Source organism: Triticum urartu, chromosome 6 (genome assembly GCF_003073215.2).
Source record: "Triticum urartu cultivar G1812 chromosome 6, Tu2.1, whole genome shotgun sequence".
In the NCBI taxonomy this organism is placed as follows: domain Eukaryota; kingdom Viridiplantae; phylum Streptophyta; class Magnoliopsida; order Poales; family Poaceae; genus Triticum; species Triticum urartu.
Genome location: NC_053027.1, coordinates 5,278,825 through 5,300,666, shown reverse-complemented (window position 1 = coordinate 5,300,666; position 21,842 = coordinate 5,278,825). Strand labels below are relative to the sequence as shown.

The 21,842-nt window shown below is 42.3% G+C and overlaps 1 protein-coding gene and 1 long non-coding RNA gene across 2 annotated transcripts; one reads left to right on the top strand and one right to left on the bottom strand.

The window, feature by feature from the left end:
* The first annotated feature begins 3,276 nt into the window (after window positions 1-3,276).
* Window positions 3,277-5,571, top strand: LOC125515805 (bidirectional sugar transporter SWEET14-like). The gene is made up of 6 exons (XM_048681308.1): window positions 3,277-3,530; window positions 4,040-4,076; window positions 4,168-4,378; window positions 4,476-4,637; window positions 4,726-4,845; window positions 4,934-5,571. Exons 1-6 carry the CDS (start codon window positions 3,479-3,481, stop codon window positions 5,213-5,215), a joined length of 864 nt encoding a protein of 287 aa, XP_048537265.1. The 5' UTR covers window positions 3,277-3,478; the 3' UTR covers window positions 5,216-5,571.
* A 3,837-nt stretch (window positions 5,572-9,408) lies between these two features.
* LOC125515807 lies at window positions 9,409-10,396 on the bottom strand. The gene is made up of 2 exons (XR_007287133.1): window positions 9,940-10,396; window positions 9,409-9,657 (listed from the first exon to the last, which is right to left on the bottom strand). It is a non-coding gene; the product is annotated as an uncharacterized LOC125515807 (long non-coding RNA).
* Between the last annotated feature and the right edge of the window lie 11,446 nt (window positions 10,397-21,842).

Genomic DNA, 21,842 nt, shown 5'->3' with positions numbered 1-21,842 from the left:
CCGGACGCTCCTCGGCGGCGCGGCGGCATGGCGGCGCGTTGGTGGCGGGGCGCTGGAGCGGCGCGTGGCAGAGAGGGAGAGGAAGAGGAGAAGAGGAAGCATGGAGAAGGCGTGTGGCACGCGCCGCACTTTATGGGCGCGCCGGAAGCGGTGCGCAAAAAATGGCGTGCGAGCTGGCGCCTTTTCGCGCACGCGCGCAAACGGTTCCCCCGCGCGCGTGTTTCCCGCCGCCGCTGGAGCGCGGCAAAACGCCCCGCGCACGCTAAAAGCTGGGTTTACCGCGCGCGCGCGTCGTTTGGCGCGGCCGTTGGAGATGCTCTAAGTATCTATCAACTGTACTCATAAGATCAGGGTACACATACCATTCATAAAATGATTGTATGTGCGTGGACGTAAGCATCTATATCTGTATTCTGCTTCCAAAGAAATACTGCAGCGCGTAACAAATTAGTTTCCCGGCTGCTCCAGTCCCCCGCTACCCCACCCGCCCACACACACCCACCACAAGTTCCTTCGATGCCTCAGCACCATCACCTTCGGTTCAGGCCATTCTCACTGTCCTAGCTGCCATGGCTGGCCACAATGTCACATGGCCGGCTCAGTCGGCCACATCGTCCGTTACTCTGGTGACGTATTCATGGAGTTACTTCTCTCTCTCTCTCTCTCTCTCTCTCTCTCTCTCTCTCATTTTCCGAGATAAGCTTGTGGAGATACTTGTGTGGCACTCATGCTTCTGGAGATATTCGTCCCATGCTGTTTCAGAGCAGTTTATGTGCCTTCCTAGAAGACGATCCTATTTACGTTGCGTTGTCGCAATCTCCGACCTGTCTGAACAAGCGAGTGGACAATTCTGTATGCTTGGAGCACACCGTTTATATTGGAATATCTTGCACTGCCTTTTGTTAATATCTTAATTATTTGAATTATGAGGCCATGACACCGATCCTTTAGTGAATCTTTGTATATTTTTTAAAGCATTAACCTCTGAGGGTGACTTCATAATGTCACATGTTGGAATCCCTTCCGCTGAAGTGTATAGGTAGGATCATTGTAGAACAGCCTTTTTCATCTCAGGCCCACGTGTACTACCACAAATATCTCTCCTGAGAATATTCGCCCATCCAGGATCTTCTTCATTTCTTGACCTGAAATAATTCTGCTTTGCTGAGGCAGGACATTGGTTTAATTGTACATAGCTCTCAAACACAGTGAATCTGGACATGCAGTGATCTAAGTTACTCAGCTGAAATGGGCATTTTTTAGCTATCTAGTTGCTGTACATGAGAAAGCTACTACTGCTCGACCATCCGCTGGTTCCTATTCCTTTCCCTTTTTGCGAACGACCATCCGTTGCTTCCTGAATGTCAGAATAAGTTAATTGAAGGGATTAATTAGTTAGTGGTTCGAAACGCTCCAAAGTGCGTCATTCGAGTTGCAAGAAATCTCTATGTTGCTTCTGCAGGCAGCCACTGATGAACCATCGAAAACAAATTGGTTTTGGCTTTGCCATGTCACCTTTTAGCAACCATGTGCAGTGCAAAATGGCATCAGCTAGTACGTTCAAAGGGGTATAATTCAGCCGGCAAAGCATGCAAAACCGATGAAGACTAGGACCAATTTTTAGATGCACGCAAACCTCACAGTGCACTAGAAACCACCTGAGTAAGTGTACGCTAATGGCGTAAGCCTGGCGGCTATTTCTATTGCATACACAATCTGGAAAACCATGGACGATGGAAAGTACACCCTAGATGTAGAAAATAATGTGCGTATGGCCGTGTTTCTGACCAGATGGCACGCGAACACCAACAACAGAGATCAGATACCTTTTCCCAAAAGGAAAAGGAAAACCTGGCGAGCCGTTCTTTGCTCCTCTCAAGTCCCAATGGATGTTTACTTTACTCAATCATGATCATGAGGCCAAGGCTTTTTAGAAAATCAATCAACCCATGGTCAAAAAGCGTCAAAGCTTTTTTACTACCGTGCAGCCTCCGCCTTACGTACTGCATTACGTTAAATACCTTCTTAATTTACTTTTATCTATTACAGTAGGAAACTATGTTTCCTTAAATCAGCAGTAACCGAGCAGCTTTTTTATGTGTGTCGTCTAAGCCTTTCAGCATCGATCATGGAAGCTATCATAGGTATAATACTAACGTATACAGCTCATACATACGTGTTGTTTCAGCTTCCTTAAAAAATGGCTTGTGACTGACACGATATTCAAGTATGCAGCCGTGAAAAAACCCTCTGGATAACTCCCAATGTTACATACATATTTCACGTGTGTGTGCCTGATAACATGTAGAGGATGGAAGCTTATCACAAACCATCTGATAAAGGAAGTACGGATCAAGTTTCACACGAAGTACAAGGTCCAACATAAACATGTTGCGGCCACATCACAAGAGAGCCTAAAAACAAAAAAGCACAGAGATAAAATAGCTAGGCAGAAGCTGCCCGGACGCGAGAGCGCAGCCATTGTGACCAAGGGACGTCATCCATTCCGCCGAAAGACACCTTCGAAAACCAAATGGGTGACACAGAAACACAACCAGATCCAGCGATCCAGACGACCCCACACCCCCCTCAACGCTGCCGGTGAGACACTCACCGATGAGGTTAACTAGGAGTCAAGGAAACATTATTCTTAATCGGCACGGTGCCGAAATTGCCAGCACTGTGCCACTGTTGGGAGGAACGAAGTTCTACTATTAGGATACCTAACTATATCACTACATCGTAGATACAGGATACCCTGGCCGCTCCGTCACCGAAGCGGAAAATGAGAGAGGACGAGAGCTGAGGACTTGTCGGCGGGGAGGGGGGGGGGGGTGTTGGGTGAAACAATGGCAAATATTGTTTCAAGTTCATTCTTGGGTGTAACCACGGATGGTCGCATGTCTTGGGTTGTGTGTGGTGGGGGGGGGGGGGGGCGGGGGTTGAACCTTTTGCAGCTCCGCGGTTGCTATAGCTCTCCGGCGTCAGCCGGTATGGCTGAGCTGGTGTTACCGGATAAGTTCAAGTGTACACCATTTTCCTTAAGATATCCATGCCAGGAATTGGGAGAGAAAGAGTGTACCGAGAACATAGGCACTTCGTGTCATGCATGTTGATGATTATCTTGTCCTTTATTTAAGGCGGTCCCATGGCTATGATTGATCATGAATAGTTTCTGTGTGCCGATGGAGTCACACACCATAAGACATGTACACCTTTTTGGCTTCCTTGCTAGCACTATATAAACCCATCCCAGCTCCAGCTCCCCTCACGCTCTCAAGCAACTACCTCGAGTAGTAAGCTGACACTTCTTCTCTTCCCATTGAACCATCTATTTTGGCTTCCTTGCTAGCTCTATATAAACCCATCCAACCTCAAGGGAGGTAGAACTTGAAGCTTAGCTATTACCCAAGCTAGCTTGGTAGAACTATCACATTCTGATATCCTCACCAACTCCGGAGCTAATTAAGATCTTGCAATGGGTGGCCTCTCCCTTCAGCACCCGTGGGCCTTTGCCTTTGGCCTCCTAGGTATACTGCTAATAGATGAGTATCTTTTAAGAGTTCTTATTATTTCCCTTCATTTTCATTTCACAATATGTTTTACCAAAACTAATACTCTTAGGCGTTAACTACTTGGGGAAGTCTTTTGTGTATCCAAGACAATTACATTATATAGCTAGTTAGTGCGGACTGCAGCATGGGATACATGCGATCCTTCCTCTTTGGTGCAGCTTTGTCCCTAGTGATCCATCCTTCCACTTTTGTCCCACGTCAATACATTGTTGAAGGTCCCCCGCTGTTTATTCTTTTGTGTGAAGTATGTTATCTAGAATAGTTCATTAGTCGTTGGAGGTGGCAAACAAAACGGGAGAAAAGGGAAAGCAAGATGTAAACTAAAGGGCTTCAATCTAATATGGTGGCAAGTGAGGATTGTACATGTTACTGAAAGCTCGCTAAGTGGGGATTGTACATGTAACGTACGTACACGTGTCTCCTTGTTCGCGCTGCCTAACTGTCATCGTATTGCTTTCATGCAGGCAACGTCATCTCCTTCATGACCTACCTGGCTCCACTGTAAGCCTCGGCTTCGATTACACTCAACTTTGTTTCTCTCTCTTGCTTAGCTTGTTGGTCTCTAATGGTGCGTGAGGGGCATGGCATGCAGGCCAACGTTCTACCGGATCTACCGGAGCAAGTCGACGCAGGGGTTCCAGTCGGTCCCGTACGTGGTGGCGCTCTTCAGCGCGATGTTGTGGATCTACTACGCCCTGCTCAAGTCTGACGAGCTCCTGCTCATCACCATCAACACTGCCGGCTGCGTCATCGAAACCATCTACATCGTCATGTACCTCACTTACGCGCCAAAGCAAGCCAAGGTACTCATAACTCAGCTGCACATGCATACATGTGTCCACCCTTATTCATCAGTTGAGTGAACTGGTTTGTGCTGACACAAAAATGCATGACATGCAGATGTTCACAGCGAAGATCCTCCTCCTCCTGAACGTGGGTATGTTTGGCCTCATCCTACTCCTCACCCTGCTGCTGGCGGGTGGCGAGAAGCGCGTCGTCATGCTTGGGTGGGTCTGTGTCGGCTTCTCCATCAGTGTCTTCGTCGCGCCGCTCAGCGTCATCGTGAGCAACTGAGCATCCTCCCTCTAGAGTGGTAGTTCGTTGGTCCATGATTGATTCTTACAAGTGCACTATGACTTGACGATTGCAGCGCCTTGTGGTGCGTACCCGGAGCGTGGAGTTCATGCCCTTTTCACTCTCCCTCTCTCTCACCGTCAGCGCCGTAGTCTGGTTCCTCTACGGCCTCCTCATCAAGGACAAATACGTCGCTGTACGTGAACAACACATACAAAACCTCTCAATTCCTAACTCAAATTTCTTTTTATTTGAATTTAGTGTTGGTGTTGAATCGCATGCAGCTTCCCAACATCCTGGGGTTCGCCTTTGGGGTGATCCAGATGGGGCTCTATGCCCTCTACTGCAATGCCACGACTAGGCAAGCGCCAAAGGAGGTGGACGGACCACTGCCTGAGCATGTCATCAACGTTGCTAAGCTCGGCCCGATGGCTACTGTCGAGCTCAACATGCCCGCAGCCGTCCAGCCACCTACGAAGGAGAACATCGTAGCTTGTGCCAGCGGCGAGAGCAAAGAGATCAGCGTTGAGAAGGTTGACATGGCGACCAATGTCGAGCATGTATAGGCAGGCAGGTCCCATGCAGCCAGATCCTCTCCTGGGGCACAAATGGTACTGTAGTTTACTATAGCTACTGTAGCTATTTTGGGCTTGCCTGAGACCTTTGCTCATCCAGGCTCCGGTAGTGTCATGGATGTATTCATCCAGTTAGGCCATGACGGGCTGGGGTGGAGCAAAGAAGCTAGGGAGACAAAGCATGCATGCAAAGTGTTCCACCGTTAATGCTCCATTTCATGCAAAGTGTTACTGTTCGTAGTTGTTGGTCTTAAGGCTTATTTTATTCTGCCAGTATTCATTTGTATCGACTGTCCAGTCACTTCCATGTAATAATCTTGTTATAAAAAATTCAATTTTCTTGCGAATCAACATGTGGTTGGATGATTAGAAGGACGGTGATATCCCCAACCCATCACGGGATTTTCGGTGATGCGCGTTCAGTAGGAGAGGACGTTCCCGTCGACTACGATTTCTTGGACTGAATCCACTTTTCCAGGAGCATGACTTCACCTCTTGGATCGCAATGTGAGTAGTTTAGTTTCTTTCTCTTTAGAGGAAAGCAAGCAATGCACATGTGCTTCCTTTTGGATGTGTCGGGCTTTATATGGGCCGGAATGGGATGTGCCTTTATTGCGTCCGACTCATCTCACCTTAATTCTTTTCCGCGAGACCTTTTTCTTATTTTGAGGCAATTTTCCGTGAGAGCTATATCTCGTTTATTGTGAGATGAAAGATACTTTCACCTAACGTGTTCGCAGTAATGGGCCGCCCATTAGGGCACACTTAAAACAAGGGAAATCGAGAAAAAGGGAGCAGGAACTGATCCCAGATCTCCTCACTGTTGGGTAGCGCTGGTAGCCCTTGAGGCACTGATGGTTCCTTGATAAAATACAAGGCGCGGAGTGTGCAGCGCTCGTTATACCTAAGCGAAGCATCTGTTATCCATTGTGATATTTTAAAGAATTTAAGTAGTAGGGTGTGTAATCTCGATTCCATCCTATCATCTTACAGTTAAGACGTGCTAGGTGTCCATTGAGTTCCCAGTTCAAAGATTCAAAACTCAAAAGCTTACACAAAAGGTACATCTGCTGCATAGTCGACGAGTCAGACAATTAACTCTGTACCTCTCTACAGAAAAAGAACATTAAATTCTGATCACAATCTCGCCTAGAGTTTCTTAATGTCAGCAGAACCCATCTCAAGAAAGTTCACATGGGTGTATCTCCTACTCAGGTTCTTGTCTGTTGCTCTTCTTAATACTAATCTGTGCACCATTATTAGAGCTCAAAGTTCCACTAAAGGCACTCCCATGAAGCCAAAAAGCTGATAGCAAAAATGTATGAAACAATGGTGCACAAAATTTGGTACTACATCCGTAGATATGGGATCTTTCTTAATAAACATATAATTAATGGGATCAGTACCATCCAGGTGTACGTACGTAAATTCATACATGACACATTTGCTATAAGGGTGGATCACATCGTGTGATATATAATATCACAATGTACTTTCTGTTCGTCTGAAGTTAAATACTGATGCTCCATAGTGCTTTAGAACTTTAAAAAAATACAATAGGCACACTACATCATTGCAGAAATTAATAGGAATTCACTGAGTCAATGTGCTAGCTGTTAACCATACATGACATTTTGGCCATATACATAGTCGATGGCCTAATGTTGGACAACACACATGTAACATCCCAAATTTTCATTTTGGATGTTACTGGAATCATCTCATACGTTACAAACATTTTTGACCATTTTGGATATGTATCATATACATATTTAGGTCTTTAGAGACATTGCGGGAATACTTAAAATATTGGAGATATTTTTGGTAATTAATATTCAAGTCATAATAGCTTTATTAAAATAAAATATTTAAAAACAGGCAGTTAGGATGGAAATAATTCTCATACGCTCTATTATATTACATGATTTTACAAGAAGTTTTTTGAATTGAAATACTCCCTCCGTTCCAGAATATAAGGTCTATTGATTTCTGTGCAAGTCAACATTTCAATGTTTGACCAAGATTATAGATTAAATAACAACATCTGCAATACATAATAGATAAAATATGAAACTACGTTTCACGATCAACCAAATGATATATATTTTGAATTGTGGATATTGATATATTTTTCTAAAAACTTGGTCAAATATGCACTCATTTGACTTCCATAAAAACAAATACACCTTATATAAAGGAATGGAGTGAGTAACAATTATATAAGCTATATTCATTTTTTTATACTAGAACAATGCCCGTGCGTTGCAACGGGATGTAAATATTCTAGTACGTTAGCTTGTGATATACCTGTCAATAATAATGCGATTGTGTAAATAAATGTTCATTAAATTCTGACGGTGAATTACCAATATTTTGATAGAAGTTTGGTAACTAAATTGAAGTGGAATTGGTTCAGAAGGTAAGTAAATTAATATGCTTGATTATCATATACATGGAAGGTTGGACGAAGGGGTGGTGTGGATAAAGGTGAAATGGGAACCTTACGTTCTTTTTAACTAGTAGAGATAGAGATAAAATAAATAAAGAAAAACAATTAAAATTGCTGCCAGCCTGGCTCAAACCACCTTAGGTCATATAACCAACCATGCGGCCTATTTGGCCTTTAGCCCCCGACCATTTGATCTGAATCCTACATTTCTCGTGCGTCCATTCCAGCCTTCATTCCTTGGACTGAAGTAACATTGAGGATAAGTGGGGTGTGGGTAGCATGATTAGAGCATCTATAATCTTCCCTCAAAACCCTTTAACTCCTTTTTTTATTTAAGGAGTTAAGCCCCGCCTAGCTCTTTTCTCAAGTTTTAGCGAAGAGCAAAATGCAACAAAATTTAACTCCTCTAAATTTGGAGAGCTTTGAAGTCAAGGGGAATGGCTAGAGCTGCTCTTGGAGAGTATTGGGAGAGGTTTATGCGTATATAGGGCAGCCACAGGAGGATACGATCAAGCGCTCAGGGTCATTGCATGCTTTAAGGGAAAGTGAAGGAAAGACACGGCTTGTGTCTCTAGCAATTAGGAAGGAAGAGGGATCTGAGAGGAATGTTGCATGCATGGAATGGCTCGTTTTCTCCTCGTAGGTGATGCATGTGTAGAATGGTGTTGGTGGCTACCCCACGGTGCACAAAGTTGGGTCGAGCTTTGGCTATATAGGGTGGCGATAGATATGTGAGCGTCGAACTCTAGCATAAACTAGGTGGACTTGTGACCTATGTCGGCTTGACTTTGCTTGGTATCGTCGAGTAATCAAGAATACATGGTCATGTGCATCATACCATGCAGAGGTTGGGGTCGATCCTGCTTTTTTTTAAATGCATGCTTGGAATTTTCTGGAATCCATCTTCCTCAGACAACACACCTATATGGCCCGGGGTCTGTGGATTTTGTTCCTATAGCGCTTAGCACGGCTTGCTAAGTAGCTAGAAACGACCATAGTGAAATTTTCTGTCCAATGTACTTAGGACCAGTTCATGTTTAATATCAAAATGATTTGTGAATTCCAAGCAGCCAAGGATGCATGCATCAGAAGACACTAACTAGGGGATATAGGGCAGAGCATCCCAAGATATTGCAAAAGTAATTTGGCATTAGAAAAAGGGTCGGCGATAACCAGATGCACTACAAGAAATATGTCAACTTGTGACCTTGACTATTGGTCACTGAAAGGTCACAAATTTCCATTTACGACCTTTTTGTGACCAAAAACAGAAGGTCAAAAGCTGGCGGTCGTAAACTGACTATAGCGACCTTCTCTGTGAGAAGGTCGTAGACGTTTATGACCAAAATATGTCTACTGTGGCATTTTGGTCACTAGCAACCTCCCCAGGCCACGTAGGCATCCAGCGTGGCAAGCTGATGTGGCACAAGATTCAGCCCGGTCCAATTCAGTTTCTACATGGGCCTAGCCCATTAATTCAGCCTTTCTATATTTTTTTTCTATCAATTTTTGGTCGACTTCATGGGCCTGGCCCAACATTGCAGCCTTTTTTATTATTGGGCCTTGGCCTTTTCGTCTAAATAATTATAATTTCCTTTTTTTATTAAATGGGTCCACCAGTCAGATGGGTCCCAGTTGTCAGGTTTGGGTCTGGTAAGTGAGTCCCATCTATCAGGCTCATATTCTTCATATTTCAACTAGTATTTAACTTGGCAGACAAAAGCACACATGATACTTCAAATAAGAGCAACCAGATCACGTTGCCAATACATATGACCATGTGTAATACAGTACTTTACAAGATCTACATGTGTAACGAGCTCTACAAGTGTGATACAATACTGCTTTACAAGAAAATGACGACATGCCGGACTCGCTGGACAACCATAGTCAAGGCCGGGAACAAACAAAACGGCAACATGGCTTCCTCTGTCAGGGCTGCCGATGCTGCTCCTTCCCCGCCGCCGCCGCACAGGTGAATTTCCTGCACAAGTGAAATTGGACTGAATCTGTAAACTTGTTTATACTCCTGGACTGTGTTTGGAATGAATTTGGAGTACAAGGAAACCAAAACAATATCTGGACTGTGTCTGGACTAAATTTGGAGTACTCCTGGACTGAATTTGGACTGAATTTAACTGAAACAATGATCAGGACAATGAACAGTACACAAAACATTATAGTCCAGAACCATATGTGACGGACGGTACCCCAACATTACACAAAGGATGGTCAATGATCAAGACTAGTCTGCAATGATATATACCTTTGGTGACCGGGCTAGAATAATGGACCATAGCCTGAGGATCACGACGTTCGTCGTCTTGACGTACTCGTGCACCTTCTTCATGATGTGTTGTGCCTCCACTATACTCTCCATCGTCATCTTGTCCGAGGACTTGTCGATGATCACCTCTGAGCATATCTCACCTATCTTTCTCTACTTGGCCCGGACCATCGCGCCCACCGCTAGTAGCAAGGATGCTGCCAGTGCATAACCGACCCACTCGCTGCAATAGAAAATATGAAACTTGCATATTATTCCAAGTCCCATTTTCAACTTGAGTACACACAAATATGTAACCAGGATTCAATGAAAATGATGCTTATAATCTTAATGATGCACTAAGCAGACTAACGGAAATATATATGGGAGGTATTCAGAAACATGTTTAATGGAAATATCCAGCTTGGAGATATTCAGAAGCATGATACTCATAAGCATGCTGAACTAATCACATTTTTGTTCTAAAAAATGGAGAGAATAGATGTGCCTCATGAGTAATCCTATGAGATAACTAGAAGAAAAACAGTGAAGGGAATCTGTAGTATAATTCGTTCGGAACAATACTCAAGCCAGTCAGGTTAAGCAACATATGCATGAGTTTCATCTTTAGGATTAATAGAACAGGACAGATAAATTAATGTTTTTCTGAAACTATAAGAGACATAGCAGCACACATAATGTAACTATTCAAGTTTTCAACTATAAGAGGCTATAGACTGTCAAATAAAGAACATCAGTTATAGAACTCTGTATCAGGTAGGCAGTAAGCATGCTTAAAAATCACATGGACATTCCTATGCATATTTCCCATACTACATAAGTACTAAACAAACTAACAAGTGCTCACTTGAAAACCTTCCATGCACATGATAGTAGCTCTTCCCTCATGTCATAGAAAAAACATTTGCCAAGTAACATCATACTGCTGTTCACATACAGCGAGAGAACCTTCCATGCAAACTCCCATTCTTTTAACCCACGGGAGAAAAGAAAGGTCCTTATCATCAGGTCCAAAAGAAGCAGAAACATTCGAACAACTAGAGAAACACAGTACAGCAGCAAAAGCATTGAAAGAGCAGTAGGCTTGGACTGACACATGTCATATCTTATAAACTTAGGCAAGTGCTCTCAGGTTATCCCTAACATCATGCACTAGCTTGGGTAATTAGCATCAAACAATACATATCAGTACAAGGCTAGGCAAGATAATAAAGACTTGGGAAAAGATAGCAGAGTTATAAAAAATGATATGTGCCCTTAAAGAGAGGGCAGTGTCAAAGTGCGGCCACAGACATAGGCATTAGCCGCACCCACGACCCCTGGACACTCTCACAGCCGAAGAGGAGGTGCCTTGCATATGGTCTCCTTCGAGTCTGCGAGAGAAAGAACGAGGTGAAGGTCAGTACGCATCAAGGATGCTGCTATTCTGGGTTAAGCTAAGTCAAGGGCATAAGAGATTTTAGTAAAAAAAACATGTGGACATCTTATACAAACTATCATCATTTATAAAATATAAAAAACAAATATGCAAATAGTTGTACAATGGTTGAGTGCTCATCTTATATTATAGCAGGCAATAGCATTTAGCAATAGTGATGATCAACTACACTATTCGGCTATCATGAACAATTAATTCTCAAGATGCAGAAAGCTTGTTTACAATAGTTTGGGTTTTAAAATTTGTCATCTTGAAGCATCACACTAGCAAATGATAGGAAAGATCACAGGAAATAGGACTACCCTGATCAAGTATACATAACCATTACTAAATTCTGCCATAAAATCAAAATCAAATTGTATTGAACAGCCGCATCGAATTCAGTTTGGAGCCCAATCCTGAGTAGGGCTGTAAGAATCATAAGACAATTTCGACAGCGAAGTGGATCGCTAAATACTTGTATTAGAGTATCCAGTACAAGCATCTGTTAGATGCATAGTTTGTTCATCTCATACAGTAGTGCAATGTGCAACATAGATTACGAGTGGTAAGACAAATTGGTACTGAATTGAAAGCAATCAGGAAGTTCATTACAGGTGCGCAAAAAGGAATCCTTGTAAAATAGTCCAGGCATCCATTAAAAGCCTCAGATTACTACCATGCGTTTGTTTGGGTGCTGTTCATTTTTAGGATCTGATAAGAATCGCTGGTGCTGGGCCTAGAGTAGAGCAGTCATCTGAACAAAGTAGTCCTACTAGTAGTACGTATTTGTCATCTGAACTGAAGATAGAGGCCAGTTGATTTGATAATAATAAGATAGCGACACAAGCCTGGCTAGTTGTGTAGTGAATTAAGACTGTCAGCTATTTGCTTTATTGATTCGTAAAAAGAGAAAGAGAGGATCTATATAAATCACGACTGAAATTTAGTGGTGGCCCAACCATGCGAGCGGTCGAGCAGGGGATCGAGCGGGGAGGCGCTGGCGATCTGGCCAGGCAGGGGCGCGGTCAACGCCCTTGACCCCACGCACGTGAGTGCGCTCGATGCGTCTTGGCGAGGGCGACGCTTGATGCAGGGGGACTTGATGCGTTCGAGGAGCGACGGGATGCAGTGGAGGAAGACAGCCAGGGAGGTCCGGCGGGTGGCGGGACGCCGGACTTGGGCGGTGGAGCTCGACGCGGCGACAGCCCGCTCGATGCACCTGTCAGTGGCAGGCAACCGACTCAGTGAATCGAATCAGATGGAACGAGGGAGGGAGCAGAGAGGACCAAGGAAAAGATGAGGACTCGTCACCTGCCACCGCGCGACGCTGCCGCCGGCTCCCTCTCCACTGCGCCGTCGTCCAGCTTCGGGACGCGATGGGCGTCGCTGCGGGACGCACCGCTGCAAGACGGGGAGGAGGTGGCGGCAGCGAGGAGATGAGGGAGGGGTGGATCTGGCCGCCGCCATGGCCATGGCCGTGCCGTGCGCCTAGATTGGTGGGCGTCGAAGAGGGCGGAGCACAGTCACCGCCGCCGCGCCGGAATTGGTGGGAACGCCACCCTCGAAATCCTAGCCGTGGGAAGGGGTTGGGGATGAGCTACCCGGGACGCAAGAGGCGGATCTGGCCGGAGGGGAGGGAAGAGCGGAGGCAGGGGAGCTCGGATCTGGGATGCACACCGGCGAGGCCCGCCGGAACACGCCGGAACAAGAGGCGTAGGTGGCGGCAGCAAGGGTTTCGGGGGAGGGATTGTGGGTGCGTGAGGGAACGAGGAGCAGAGAAAGAAAGGAGGCAGAGAAAGAAAGGAGGCGGGGGGTGGATGGAAAACGTCCACGAGTAGAGCTAGGGTTTCGGCTTAGGTGGGCTTGGGGTTGGTGTGGTGGGCCGAGGACTGCCGTTGGATCCGCGAGCATCCGACGGTGTTCCAAGCACGATCCGCGTGAGACGTCCACGGACCGATCAAAATGCAGTACCACGTTATGACCATTTAAATTGGTCGTAGTTGACTAAAAATAGCGTGTTAAAAATCATATCAGCTATTTTATGACCTGAGAAAATTCAAAAAGAAAATGAAAAACATTCTCATTGTGTCACCAAATGTGAATAAGTTTTCAGGAAAAGTAACAAACATGAAATAAGATAAATATCTTTAAAAATATGTCATGACAAATGAGTTTTTTGGTAAAAAAACATTTTCCATTTTTCGAGTGCCCGAAATGAGTTTTTTTGTGAAGGACCTACCATATATTTGTTGCAAAATTGGACCAAGTCAATTTTATCAAATACTAGGACATATTTAATGCACAATTGACAAAATGGTTGGGTATCAAAAGCCTTGATCCACCTCTGGTGAAAAAGACAAATCTCCGCCGATTCAGCTGGAAGCGGGTCAAATTTGAACTACAGGTGCCTCATAGTTTGCTATTTATTTTTTCCAAAAATCATTTATAGGTACATAAGTATCTATTTAATCAAAGAAACACCAAAAAAATTCCAAGATTCAACCACTAGCTAGGAACGGTCATTCCCGCCGTTTTGACCGCATTTTGAAACGGGCATAAAAAATTCAAAAAATTGGGAAACCTTCACATTGTGTCATTATATGTGGCCAAGTTAGCAGCAAAAATAACAAACTTGTAATACGGCAATTATTTTAAAAAAGTGTTCGCAGAAACGAGCTATCACGTCTGGAGATCAATTGCTTTCAAGCCAAATGATCAATCTTATGGCCACATTCATGGCATAGTTTGTTTAAATCATCTCATATTGTGCACAAGGGTGCATATTGGAATGGCAAACAATGTTGCCTAAGGAAGTTTTCATTTTCTTTGGATGAAAAAACCATTTTCCATTTTTCGAGTGCCCAAAAGGAGGTTTTTTTGTGAAGGACCTCCCAAATAAATGTTGCAAAATTGGACCAAATCATTTCTCTAAAATAATAGGACATATTTAATGCACAATTGACAAAATGGTTGGGTGTCAAAAGCCTTGATCCACCTCTGGTGAAAAAGACAAATTGTCGCTGATTCAGTTGGAAGCGGGTCATATTTGAACTGCAGGTGCCTCATAGTTTGCTATTTATTTTTTCCCAAAATCATTTCTAGGTACATAAGTATCTATTTAATCAGAGAAACACCAAAAAAATTCCAAGATTAAACCACTAGCTAGGAACGGACATTCCCGCCGTTGTGACCGCATTTTGAAACGGGCATAAAAAATTCAAAAATATTCAAAAAAATTGGAAAACCTTCGCATTGCGTCATTATATGTGACCAAGTTACCAGGAAAAATTATAAACTTGTAATACGGCAAATATTTAAAAAAAAGTGTTCTCAGAAACGAGCTATCAAGTGTGAAGATGAATGGCTTTCAACCGAAATGCTCAATCTTATGGCCACATACATGGCATAGTTTGTTCAAATGATCTCATATTGTGCACAAAGGTGCATATTGGAATGACAAACAATGTTGCTTAAGGAAGTTTTCATTTTCTTTGGACGAAAAATTCATTTTCCATTTTTCGAGTGCCCGAAAAAAGATTTTTTTTGTGAAGGGCCTATCATATATTTGTTGCAAAATTGTACGAAGTAAATTTTGTAAAATACTAGGACATATTTAATGCACAATTGACCAAATGGTTGGGTGTCAGAAGTTTTGATCCACCTCTGGTGAAAAAGACAAATTCCCGCCGATTCATTTGGAAGCGGGTCAAATTTGAACTGCATCTACCTCATAGTTTGCTATTTATTTTTTCCAAAAATCATTTCTAGGTAAATAAGTATCTATTTAATAAGAGAAACACCAAAAAAAATTCCAATATTCAACCACTAGCTAGGAACGGTCAAGCCCGCCATTTTGACCGCATTTTGAAACGGGCATAAAAAATTGAAAAAAAATCAAAAAATTGGAAAACCTTCGCGTTGTGTCATTATATGTGACCAAGTTTCCAGGAAAAATAATAAACTTGTAATACGGTAATTATTTTAAAAAAGTGTTCTCAGAAATGAGCTATCAAGTGTGAAGATTCATGGCTTTCAAGCCAAATGATCAATCTTATGGCCACATTCATGGCATAGTTTGTTCAAATGATCTCATATTATGCACAAGGGTGCATATTGGAATGGCAAACAATGTTGCCTAAGGAAGTTTTCATTTTCTTTGGACGAAAAAACCATTTTCCATTTTCTGAGTGCCTGAAATGAGTTTTTTTTGTGAAGGACCTACCATATATTTGTTGCAAAATTGTACTAAATCATTTTTATAAAATATTAGGACATATTTAATGCACAATTGCCAAAATGGTTGGGTGCCAAAAGTTTTGATCCACCTTTGGTGAAAAAGACAAATTCCCGCCGATTCAGCTGGAAGCGGGTCAAATTTGAACTGCAGCTGCCTCATAGTTTGCTATTTATTTTTTCCAAAAATCATTTCTAGGTAAATAAGTATCTATTTAATCAGAAATACATGGTTTGATGGCGAGACATCGAGGTTTGGACGGTGGCCGAGGGCCCCAACTCTAGAGCGCGTAAGCTCGCATGCCCGCCGCGTGGTCACCGCGTGACCGTGGCGTTGCCATGTGTTCTGGGCGGCCTAGGCATGTCTAGTGGGTTGGGCACTCCCCAGGTAGGTGCTAGGAAGAAAATCACAACATAAGATTCTCACGAGGAGACCGATCGATGCTCAAACATGAATAAGCAGCCAAGTGTTTGATTTGCGGTACGGGAAATGCAAATGGCTAATGGGCGTGAGTTTTGGCTGAGGATGATCAGTTACTAAGAATACCGTCTTCACAAATTTTCACCTCAAAAGGAGGAGCCTAGGTGGTACTTGCTTTACAAAGTACCACACTGGACATAAATACGAATGTTGAAGCTGGGCTCAAAATAATCAATGGATTGAGTTGGCATTTGGTGGAGGATGATTATTTGGGCATAGGAAAGCACTGTAGAAAATGGATACCATTTGGACATGCCAAAGTGGTGCTTCCTTCACAAACTGTTGTTCTGAACAGAATAGGAAAATGAATATTTTTGAATTATTTTTGAACTAGGAAAGGAAGGTTTTTACATATTTGATGAAGATATGACCCAAAGAATTTATGAGATTTTTTTGGGAATTTTGGGAATGACAGAAATATAGGTTGCTTCACAACCTAGGGCAAAAACTGCCACATGGACATGACACATAGGCAAAACTGATGAGATGGCGCCTAGTCATCGCAACCCACCACAATTTACAAGGCTATGACCATCTATATTGGTCGTTAACAACTAGAAATAAGGCAGCGGACTAGCGCTGTTTGCTTTATGACCATTTCGTGTAAGGAAATTATGACCTTTCTGACCAAAATGGTCGCAATGGTTTAGGGTTTGGAGCCCCCCAGACAGCTTTTGACCAATTGGTCTAAAATGGTCATAAATTTATGACCAATTCTTCGAGGGTCACTGACAGAAGGTCATAAGTTGACATATTTCTTATAGTGATGATGCAAGAAGCAACCCAAAGAGTACTAATCTACACAACATAATCCAGGGACCCCGGGCCATATAAGTATCTCTCATTTGCCCTCTCTTTTGGTAAAACTATGTTTCAGGTAATTAGTGTGTTAGTGCATAATTTGCACAATTAAACATTGGGATGTCACTGATTGTGATTAGAAGCTTGGGCTAACTTTGGGCTGATAGGAAGAATGACAAAAGGTGGTACAGGACTAACACACTTTGGTTAGGCGATTGTGATAATGCTAATCGCTGGTGGGTGCAAGTAGTTGCAAGGTGCTCTACTAAAGTGGGCATGCTATTTTGTTCTCTCCACCTTCTCCCACTTTTTCTATCAAAAGCATCACAATTTATCAACGTGACTGGGATCATAAATAAATAAAATAATAGGGCAAGTTTTTTTAGGATTGGAATCCTACATCTGATCTGACCGTTTCACTGTTAATTAGTAGCATCAGAATCATATAATCAGAAATTGTAACGCACTTATCCAAAAAACTACTGGGAAATTTTTGTTTGTGTTTACTAAGTTCATTTGTACAAATATTAGAAGAACCATTTCTACACAACTCTGTTGACATTTGTGCTTTAGTCACTGCCTTTTTAACTTGTATTATTATAAAAACTGCTCATCAAGGGGATCAAATGAGTGGCTAAACTTCTGTCAACATACGAGATTGTGCGCTTTAAATCTTGAGCATCTTTTTTATTGTCTTCTACAAAGGAAACCAAGCTTTTGCTAGTGGACGAGATATTGTGTGACGCACATATATCTCAAACAAAAGGCTTGTACTAATGTGACTATTTATTTCCAAGATAATAACGCTAGAAAATATTTATTAGAAAAATGCAGTGTTGGCCAAATATGTCCTATCAACACAACCTAGCTTTATGTATATGTGTGGTAAAAGAATGTAAGTTTTATTGGTACATAAGTTCTACTAGACTCTAATTTCAGCATATGTCTGCTCCCAACGGACTGCACCACGAGCCGAACATAACGCATCTGGTAAGATTCGTTGTGGTAGAATCTGTCTACACAAGTCCAAGTCCTAAATTTGGCATAGGTGCTTGCATTCTACAGAATTTATTGCAGGTTTTTGACACTACGCTTAGCATGGTAGGCGATGTTGACATCGAGGCACCTATGATGACTTCATCTTTAGATGGGGGCGAAGTATTTAATCGCTGCTAATAAGAGCAGGTTATGTGTACGTACATTGATAGGATGAATGTGTTGGCATGTATGTAAACATCTTGTGTTTCGCTTTTGTTTCATTCAGATATACGTTTGTTTCCAATGAAACACTAAACCTGCAGTGCATAACAAATAAAAACTTGGCTGGTCCTGTGTAAAATATTCTGCTCAGTACCAAATATCCACCAATTCATCTTGGACCAGGCGGTTAAAACAGACACATCCAACTACTGTGACATGTAACTTTCTGGCATGTCGCTCATCCTTCTCCAAATATCTCGTGGTCAGCTGTTACAGAGATAAGCTTGTGGAGATATTTGTATGCCGCTCGTGCTTCTCCAGATATTTCCCTGATGCTGTTTCAGAGTGGTTTACGTAGCTTCATAGCACTGTTTACATTCGAATATCTTCAACTAATTTTTATTAATATCTTAATTAATGGCATTATGAGGCCATGATGACGGTCCTTTTTTGAGGCTCTGCTGGGCAGCCGCTTAACTTTTAATATATTTATTAAAGTTTGAACCTCTGAGAGTGACTTCATAACGTCACCTAATGGAATCTCTTTCTCTGAAGCGTATAGCTAAGATCAATTATATAACAATGTTGACAAAAGTGAATCTGTACATCTGCAATATGTGTGTGTCGTCTAAATATCTTGTATTGTGTTCTGTATTGTCAATGTTTGCTAAATTTTAACTCTAATCTTTCCTGCTTACGAAGGTTTGAGTTGGTGGCGAGTTCACCAGTGGTACTATACAAATAAACAAATGCACTTCTACCAGTATGTGAGACTAGCAACCTTCCAAAGATATAATAAACAAATGTTACCATTGTGATGAGACCTATCGTAGATAAACAAATACACTACTACACTAATATGAGCATAACACTCTTATAAAACACAGACTACAAATGCATATGATTCCCGTCTTTATTTTAATCTGCCCAACAAATTCTTCCAGTTCTATAGCATACTAGTATAGAACGAACACATTGCAATTTCAACGTGGTCATAGACGTTGTCCTCCTACCAAATCCACTATCTTGTGCATTCAACTTACTCATGAACATTCGCCTATGTTTTAAAATTTGAAATGTTATCTCACCGTAAATCATGCAAAGGACCTACAATGGTCGCTTAAAAAGCATCAATGACTACAACATGACCTTTCGTTACATTTATGCTCCCTTTTTAATCATAAAGCATGCACTCCTTAAGACAACATCATCTTTTGATGATCTCCTAAGGCAGTAGTTTATTATTGTCTTTTCCATGGTTCCATTGCGACGTACAGGCATTGAGCTAGTTAGTCTCAAAATTCTTTGTTGCGCCGATCTGTGTAGTAACTGCCTCTTTATTTCTTTAGATGGTATGTGTGGTTATCTTTATGTTGTAGGTCTTCTCCAGTTTTCATGATTTGTAGTTCACCACTTTTTAAAATAATTTCATGTGTGCAAATTTATATTTTAGAATCAAAGTGCCAGAAAATCTCGGCTCACTACCTTCAAATTTAGGGACCATCTACAATAAGGCGACGAAAATTTCTGAAGTTTCCGCCGATAGACCTGTTCAATTTAAACCCAATGGCCACCACTTCTTCCTTCACCTTCAATGGGTGCGTACTATTTGGTATTTTCACCCTGCCGTCCCTTTGTCTCGCACCTGTCAGCCCTGTTCCATGCCCATGACGATGACATCACGGCCAGCTACGGCGAGGTTCTGGCTCAGTTTCAATGAGGAAGCAGAGGTGCAGCGGGTCCTCTCTACCACCAAGAATTGACCGACGTGAAAATCTTTTTCGGTTGCATGTAAAATAATAAATTCATAAAATTTAAATTTGTTCCTATTAAAATTTACATAGAATTCTCCCAAGCCAAATACATCATTTGGTTTGCATACGTGGAGCCACCCATACTATCAAATATTACCACCATACGTATTTTAATGATTTGTAATAATTTTTATATAACACAGATATTGGTTCAATATTTCAATTGCCTCGGAGAACTTGAATTTGCAATGAATGCCCGAGTAAATAATGTGTCAGACCATCACTAAAAGGAACGGTGATCAACCAAGCAGGCAAAAAGGTTCCTCTTTTTTCTCAGCCCCGCTTGTGCGCTTTTGCCTAATGGCTGGCGAGAGGCCCTAGACTCACCACCCACGTAACTACCGCCAATACCTCCCGCAAGAATATTCGCCCGGCAAGGATCTTCTTCATGTCCTCGATCCCGTAGTCTCGACTTGGAGTAATTCTGCTTTTGTCTGAGATAGCAAAATGTTTTAATTCTATCTAGCTCGCCGACGCAGTGAATCTAGACATGCAGTGAATCTATGTTACTTCCTTCAAACAGGCTTTTCCTTTGGCCTTAGTATACACCTGCTTTTTATGCTAGTCGCCGGACAGGAGAAAGCCGCGACTGCTCGACCATCCGTTGCTTCCTGCCAGAATAGTTAATTTAAGATTAGCGGTTCGGGTGGCTCTGTAGTGAGTCCAAAAGGTCGGACGGAAGAAATTCCCATGTTGCATTTGCAGGCAGACATCGAGTTGTACCTAGATTAACTGTATTAGCTTGTTCCTGAACCGGGGAAAACAAATTGATTTGGCATATCAGTATGTCACCTTTTGAAAACCATGTACAACCCAATACTCCATATATTTCTTCCCATATCAGGTTTGTCCTTTAAGTTACTCTTCACGAAGTTTGACCAAATCTACAGAAACAGTATTAACATTCACAATACCAAATCAACATCATTAGATACATCATAGTATTTTTTTTCAATTCTACTTATTGTATCGTAGATGCAAATATTTTTTGACATAAAGTTGAACAAAATTTACGTAATTTAACTTAAGACAAAACTCACATTAGAAGAGTGTAAATAAACAGAGGATATTCATACAACGTTATTCTCTCCCCCACTTTTTTTTTTTGTAAAATCCCCACATCTCTTTGTGGCCACATCATAGAAGTCCTGCTATTGCATAGTCCATTAGATATGCCCTGACGGTCTGTTTGAAGCTTCACTATTAATTCAGCGGGCAAAGCAGCAAAATTGTAGATGTATGCTACAAATTAACTTGGAAAGCACCTGAACAAGTAGATGCTGATGGCGTGTAAGGCCTGGCGGCAACAGAGAGCAAAGACCAAAGTTGGATGTAGTACTCCCACACTAACAACAGAGAGCAAATACATTTTTCCCAAAAGGAAAAAGAAAACCTGGCAGAGCCGTTCTTTGCTCTCCTCCCAAGTTCCAATGGAAATTTTGTTTACTCAATGTTGATCACGAGGCCCCAAAATAAACCACATAGATCTTGTGTCAATCTATGGTCAAAAAGCACCGGCAAAGCTTTCGCTGCCATGCAACCTCGTCCTTATGTACATTAAACACCTTCTTAATTTAACATTTTCTTCGAAATATCCTAAACCTACATACCCTACATACCAACTGCAATCTACGGACGGCCTCTCCCAACTAATCTCCCCTTTCCCCATTTTCATGGAGGGGCTCACCGTAATTTCCAATCACCTAAACCCAATCACATAAAGCCACTTCAGTCCTTATGTTCTCTTTTTTCAATAGGGCATTCTTTGTTAACTCATAATGTCATATCAAGAGAATACAAACACAATGAGTACACCCGTCCTCTGCACAACTAGGATGCACACAGCCAAAAAGAAAGAAAGAAAAGGACCCACATGAGTCAAGGTGAGGCAAAGGACCCACAGCAGCGAAACATAACTACTACCAGTGCCTTC